This window comes from Ictidomys tridecemlineatus, chromosome 4 (assembly GCF_052094955.1).
Source record: "Ictidomys tridecemlineatus isolate mIctTri1 chromosome 4, mIctTri1.hap1, whole genome shotgun sequence".
Lineage (NCBI taxonomy): Eukaryota > Metazoa > Chordata > Mammalia > Rodentia > Sciuridae > Ictidomys > Ictidomys tridecemlineatus.
The window spans coordinates 182,752,833-182,760,715 of NC_135480.1; the positions used below are offsets into that span (position 1 = coordinate 182,752,833).

Sequence of the window (7,883 nt, forward strand, 5' to 3'; positions counted from 1 at the left end):
CACTTCCAAGTCATGAATCCGAATTCTATCCTTTTAAAGCATTGTATCTTGAGGTTACTTGGAACACAGCTGAAAAATGTAAGTTCCATATTAATGAAAAACTTGGTAGTGTCCATCTTTCCCTAGTCCATAACAGAACCTGCCCCGTGTTCTGAATTCTGTCTCTAAGGCAAACAAAACAGAAGTTATCTACTAGAACCAAATTAATGCAGCAGCCAAGGCTCAAGGAGTTGGGAACTTCCAAATCCTCTGAGGGGTAAGTTTGCTAAATAATGAAATTTCTGCCATTTTTTCTTTTCAAGATGAATAAAGACTTGGTGAAGGCATCATCTCTAGAAAAAATGTCTTAAAACCTCAACAGAGGTTTTTAGCTTTATTTGCTTAAAAAGTAAGTTACTAATGCTGTGGAAACTGAAGGGTTTTAGACATTGGCTGTTTTTAATTTGGTGACCTGGTAGTAACAGGAACTTGGTAAAATATAAAAAAATGAACTTGAAGAAACTAGAAATAAGATTCAAAAATAAGTTTGGGAAGTAGTGTCTTGCTCTTAATATTTGAGGGAAAGGTAGAGAAAATATAAAAATGGAGAAGCCCCTCACCATCTTGCTGTTCCTTTTCTCTTCCATTGGGAACCATAAGTAGCCTCTTGCACCCCAGTCTCCATGCACAAATTTCATCCACTCATCTCATGTCTCCCCCTTCAGTCTAGGTTTGTGTATTTTGACCATATCATCTGCCCTTGAGGATACACATGGAAAGAGGGTGGTGCAGGACCTGGAGGGACTCTTTGGGCAGGAAATTCAGGAATCACAGGAAATAGTGGCATCATCAATGAAGATAGCATAATCCCTTGCTTCCAAGTACTCCTCCCATATGTGAAGAAGCACAGATAGCACAGATGGAAGAGATCTCCAGAGAATTCCAAATTGAGGAGACCAAGACAGATAGCCCCATTATTAACCTTAGAGGAAGGTTTGTGTGGGGCAAAAGAGAACTACCTTCATAATATGAGAGGCTCCAAGAGCTGGGTCTAAGAGCCTAGGGTGGTTATGAAGAATGGGAAATTAGACATAGGACACAGGTTGGGCTAATATCTTTTAAGTTATAACACAAACAATTTTAGCTGGAGGCAAAACAACAAATAAATAAATAAAAGAACAAACAAACAAAACCCACTTCTTTTCCCCTAGAACCAGCTGGAGTGAGCAGCGAAATAGAATGAGTTTTGCCTTAGAACAGAAAAATCTGTAAGGAAGTATTGGAGCAGAAACCAGGTAACAATCGGTCATGGGGTTACATAAGGGATTCCTGCACTAGGTAGATGTGAGGTACACAGGAGTTTTGAAAACCCGAGTTCAGGTTTTCAAAGGTATTCTCCTGATGACCTTGGTAATTCAGTGAAGCTACATTTAAGAGCCATGAATGATGTGGAGCAAGTGGTGCTGAGCCATGTGGGAGGTAGATATAGGGCTGAGCTGTGTTGGATATGTTGCATTTCCCCAAAGACTTTTATTAGAAGAGCTCTTTGCCTTCATGTCTTGAAAACTGCTTAATAACATGATCTCTAAAATATTTCTCTCTTAGCTTCTATGAGTTTAAGAAACTAGAAGTAGAGTCCATCATAAAAAAAAGTCAAAGATAATGAGAAGTCAGACTGAATGAAAAACATTCATCACTAAAACTTGGAACAATTTTTCATCAAACATGCTATTCTAAAGAGACTTTAAAACAAATCCAAGATACAATTTTTCTGTCAATTTTAGTGCACTTAGCACAATTTTGTTTATTTTACAATACATGATTTTATTTTTAGCTAGGTTTATTAGAAAAATATACATTCATGGTTTAAAAAATTAAAGTACAAATTGGAAATAGTACCTTCTCCCCTGTTCTTATACAAAATTCTACTGCCTACTTTAGTATTAATATTTCTTGTATATCTAACCAGAATTTTTCTAAGTATGTGCAAACATTTAAAATATGTTTATCATTTTAAAAATTAGTATTAAGTAATAAATATTACAAAGATGTATTACATCTATGTGTATGTGGGTATTTGCAGTGTGTGTGTGTGTGTGTGTGTGTGTGTGTGTGTGTGTGTGTGTGAGCGCATGCACACAGGGTTAAATAAAGTGAATGCCTAGTACCCACCACTCAAGCAAAGGAACAGAACATGTCCAATACCTTTGATAATCTTTGTATTCTCCCCACCTACCCCAGTACTGGGGAATGATCCCAGGGGCACTTTATCCCTAATCTATACCCCTAGCTCTTTTAATATTTGAGACAGGGTCTGGCCAAGTTGTCCTAGCTGGTGTTAAATTTGCAATCATCCTGCCTCAGCCACCCTAGTAGCTGGGATTACAGGTGTGCCACAGTGCCTGGCTCTCTGGATTTTTCTTGATGACATTTCTCTCACCTGTATCACCTGGTAGTAAATATAATCTTAAATTCTGGGTCTGCCATTTTTATTTCTCTGCAAATAGTTTTTTCCCCAGATTAATGTATGTCTAAATATTATACTATTTGTTATTTCAAAAAATTATACAATAAAATCTTATTATGTTCATCATCTTACCTTTTTGCTTATGTAAAAATAAATTTTAAATTGGATTCCATTGATGGTTTCCTCTTTCATTCCATGTTTACTTCTTTTTACAAGGTTGTGTGCAGCCCAATTCTATTGTTTTAATAGTTACTGTAGACATTTTAACATTCATATATAACAATGGATAAATTTAGTAACTATCTTTACTTTCAAAACAAAAACTTAAGAAAGTTTTGAGTTCAATTACTCCCCTTCCAACGTTCATGTTACTTTTTTACACCAGGGTTTTATTTTCAGCTTACTTCTATAATATACACATTTTAAATATTGTTCTATAGTTTACTTAGATTGATTTATGCATGTACCTTTTTTTGTTCAACATTTTGTCTTCCACCTCATATTTTTCCTAGAGTTATTTTTGAGTCATTTTCCTCCTAAACTACATCCTTTGTACATTTCCTTAGAGAGGTTGTTTGGTGCTTAACATTTTTTTATTCATTTTTACGTGGTTCTGAGGATCAGACCCAGTGCCTCACACATGCGAGGCAGGTGCTCTACCTCTGAGCCACAACGCCAGCCCTGGTGCTTAACTTTTTAAAGTTTTAGTTTCTCTCAAATGTCCTTTCAAATTTAACCAATTCCTGAAAATCACTTTCATTGACTATATATTCCTGAATGACAAATCAGCTTTAATCAGTACTTAGCATATTCATCTTTTTTCTGGTTTACATAATAACAATTGGAAAGTCACTTTATCTTTGATGTACTTTGGTGTATCTTGGTGTGTTATTTCTTTTTATTTGTCAGAGTTGGAATTCATTGTAATTCTGAAACTCATGATTACATATTTTTACACATTCTGGAAAGTTGTTAGACATACCTCTTTGAATAATGCCTTTCCTTAATTCTCTATTATTTCCTAAGGATCTTAAGCCTTCTCATTTTATTCCTAATATTTTTATTTTCCAAATTTCCATCTCTTTGTCTGTGATGCAGTCCATTTAATTTTCTCAGCTTTCTATTACAAAGCACTAATAACTCTCTTCAGCTGTGTTCATTCTGTTGTTTATTTTATCCATTCATTTTCAAATTTCAATATTAACAATTTTTACTTTTCAAGTGCTATTTAGTTGTTTCTAATCACTCTAAGCATATTTTATAGACATTTTTGGGATAATACTTTCAAAACGGTTTTATTTCTTTGAACACATACAGCTTACTCATTTTCTGATTGTCTTAAGGGGTAAATTTGGTATCTATTATTTCTGTAGACTAATGCTTATGATGGCTTATTGTTTGTTAGTGATTTTTAACTAAAATCTTTTATGGGAAATTTGTCATGAGAACTGTGATTAAGTTTTGTAACTCCAAAGAAAATTTGGATTTGCCTCTGCCAGTTTCCTGGGGTCACCATCAAATTAAAAATAAATGATCCTATTGAGATTTTTAGGAAAAAACTGCTTAATTTAGTCTGCCAATATACTGACTTGTTTCTAGTTATAAAATCTCTGCTAAGATATCTCACTGACTCCTCTGTGGCATTATCTTTTTACTAATTCACTTTTTTTTGGTGAAGATGTAAACATTTAAACACACAGACAAAGGAAAGACTCTCCTATTGGATATGTAACCCTGAAAAGAATCCATTCTTACCCCTTATAATTTGTGACTATCATTTCAATCAGAACTCAAGTTTAGTACCAGATGTGGGCAACTAATACCATTAGATACCTCTGAGCTCATTTCCTTCTCTGGATTCCTATTTATCTTTAATTTTTTTCCTGAGGATTTTTGTCATAGATATGTATATAAATCATACATGTATATAATAAATGTATATATTAGTTAGATTTTATTATATCTTGTGGGAATTTTTCATTCTGTGCTTTCAGGAACTGATACTTTCTAAGAGTTTATAATAATCTTTCAAATGCCTGTTAAAGTTTTTTGATTTAACAATATATTCAACTATCTTCTTATATTAGTATGCATACATTTGCCTCACTTCTTTTACATGGCTGTATGATATTAAATACTATGGTAAAACATTTATTTAACACATTCTCTACTTATGAATATTTAGGATGTTTTTAGTGGTTATTATATATGTATATATACATATATACATGTAAATATGTATATATACACACATATATGTATATATACACATATACAATTGTAATATACTACAAATAAACAACATATATGCTGATTAGTTTATCTACATTAAATCTATAGAATTAGAAATTCTAAGTGAAGGATGTGATAATTAAAGTTTAATGCTTATTTCCAATTTGCTTTCAGAGTTTGTAAACACTAATTTGGGAAAGAAAATTCATCGTGCTTGTATCCTCATTGCCTTATCTACATTGGGCTTTATATGCACATTATTATTAATTTGATAAGTAGTTTGTCTTGACTTTATTCTGGCATTAATTCCATGGACGTAGGGCATATTATTAAAATGTGCACGGAGTGCTTTTAACACATGTTTTTCATGACAGAAGTGGAATGTACTCGAAGCAATTTTTCTAACATTCAGTTCTGAAATATAGTATGTTTGGGGCAATGTCAGTAGATCTCTCATCTGACTGTGACTGTCCTAACTGTTTGGAGGGTACTCAGAGTGAGTCTGATTCAAATTCCTCTTCCAAGAAGAGAGAGAATGGCTCTTTCTATTCAAAATCAAGGAAGCAGTCCATGCCTTCTTTCAACATGCAATGCTCTCCCACTCAGTGTGGTTCATCTGGACTGGAGAGTGATAACAAAAAAGACTCAAGGTTTCTTCCCTCAGAGCAAGAAAACACTGAGGAGTTTTCTAAGAAAAAGTCTCTCAGTATGAGCCCTGCAGATATCAGTGCAAAACTTGGACCGCTGAAAGAGCTGACTATCCAAGAGTTACTGAGGGAGTTTGGGGATAGTGGGAGGTTGGAATCAAACTCCACCTCTCTGGGCCACTTTAGAGATCAGGTGGTTATGAAGTTCAGAAGAGCTCTGTATTATTCTGGAATCTGGGTGGCACAGGTCCGAGGTTACAAATATGAAAAGCACTTTTCAGCTAATTATTTCAAAAGAAATCCTGATAGCCTCCATCGGCTGATTCCTTGGCTGAAACGGGAACTCACAGCCGTTTATGGAGATTATGGCTACACAGTGAAGAACATTCTAGCCTCCATCCTCCATCACTTGAAAAAAAATGATTTGGACAGCGAGTCCTTCATTCATCTTCTGGAACCTTATCTCCAACAACATACCCACCACTTCCTGCATGAGTTTATCAGTTTTGTTCAGTCACCTTACAACATGGAGACCTATGACCAGCGAGCCATCTATCATTGTCCTTCCATATCGACAGAAAATTGTGTGAAAAAGAAACCCTTTAGTTCAGCTCCTATTTTGCCCTTGACTGAGAATCGGGCTCTAATGAAATCTCAGCCTGATACAAAGCAACCTAAAAACACCCAGAATCAATTGAATGAGGAGAGAGCTCAGTCTGACTTGAAACAGTTTCCAAGTGGTAACTCTTCCTTGAAAAGTTTTAAAATTCCACAAGTGCATCATGAAACAGCAAACAAAATCCCTGTTGGGACCAAAGACAAACCAGAGTCAGGCAATCACAAAGGCATAATTTCTACTAATAATATGCTCTTGAATTGGGCTACTCCCAAAGAAAGAGATCCAGGCATAGTGACTTGCCAAAAAAAGACTCTAGAGAAAAAGACAGGGATAAAATTATTTCCTGGTTATGTCCAGGATCCAAAGAGTGAAACAACTGCATGTACCGTCAGTACTCCAGCCATTTCTAATCAGGTGCAGTCATGGAAATACAACCTAAGAGAAGGAAGGGTTTTGAGCCTTGGCCAACAGAAAATAATTCATAAAAAGGAAGTAGAAAAAAATAAATACTCAGATTCTTCACCAAAGATTTTTCAGAGTTTGCCCAGAGAAAGATCCTTGATGAATGGCAAACCCAGAAAGAGAGACCCCTCTTGGAGTGGCATCTCAGAAAATAACCTGTCTCCTAAAAGGGATGGTAGAAAGCCAAGTTCATTCAGAAAAAAGAAAGTAAGGTGCAAAAAATCCTCCTCTTTTGTAGAAGTTGGTTCACATTCCAGTAGAAGACTCGAAAGACGTTCAAGGTCCAGTACTCACAGATCCAAATCGTGGTGTGTTGGACATAGAAAGAGATCTATAAGCAGAGAATCAAGTATCTCTCTGGGAGGAAGTCACAGTAGTGAACCTGTCACCGAGAATACGTGCTGTGAATCCTCAAAAGAAAGACATACACATGGTAGCAAATCACACTATGAGAGAATATCTTTGACCCCAGTCCAATATGCAAAGCTTTCTTCAACTGCTGGGAAAAGACCCAATTGTCCTTATAAAGATGAAGGTGCTTCCCCAACTAGAAATCACTATAACAGTTCCACATGCCTAGACACTGAGAAACATAGATCCCCAAGTAAACAGGAGATGAAGTGCAAAACAACTTTTCCAAGAGATAGAAGAACCAAAGCAGTTAGGCACAGAAAAAACAAGTGCCCGCATAGAGAGAAACAGATCCCAGAGAAAGTCAGTGATGCACTGGGGGATCTGGATGACATAAAGCAAGTGAGCTGTCTCTCTGAATGTGCACCTGCCTGCCGGAGGCAAATCCCCAAAAAACAGAAGTCAAGTCTTCTGAAAGGTCTTGGATCGTCAAGCCAAGAATGAACACAAAAGAGACAGTATCAGAAATACCGAGTCTCAATTTTGTTGAAAGGTAAATCAGTCTACTTAGCTAGTCCCTGAGGATCTTTGAAAGTCTGAATAAAATCTGAAATCATCACTAAAAATATTTATTCCATCCTTTGTTAACTGGAACTAACAGCCTGGTGACTGAATTCAAACTTCCTTTTGGAGATAAGTGTGTATTATTAAATTGTTCGTGTATGTAAATATTATTTGTCTCCCTTTCTTAAATGAATAGGATTCTTAAAATATGTGACTTATTGTTTAGTTTCTAGATTTCACTATGAAGATTTCCCAAGTTTCCAAACACCATAAACACTATCCAAACCATGAGAGTATAAGTTACTTAACACAAGTCATGTGTATTAAATATGCTACTAAACACAAGTGTTATTTTTAAAGATAATATATATTGAGATCCATTAGGCTTCAGACCTAATGTATTTTCAGTCCCTGGAAAATAAGACAAGGTCATTGTCTTAAGATATAGTCACTGGGATTTCTCAGGTGAGCTGTGAGAATAGGTGTAAAAAAAGCAGCAGAAAATGAACTACCATGGGATTTTTGACACAGTCTTCCCTATCTTCTTCCTAGAAAACTACAC

General features: G+C 35.6%; 1 protein-coding gene across 1 annotated transcript; it reads left to right on the forward strand.

Annotated features, from left to right (window-relative positions):
• The first annotated feature begins 5,116 nt into the window (after positions 1-5,116).
• Positions 5,117-7,261, forward strand: LOC101964518 (uncharacterized). Its single transcript, XM_005340391.3, has one exon. The coding sequence runs from the start codon at positions 5,117-5,119 to the stop codon at positions 7,259-7,261; it is 2,145 nt and encodes a 714-aa protein (XP_005340448.3).
• Positions 7,262-7,883: the final 622 nt, after the last annotated feature.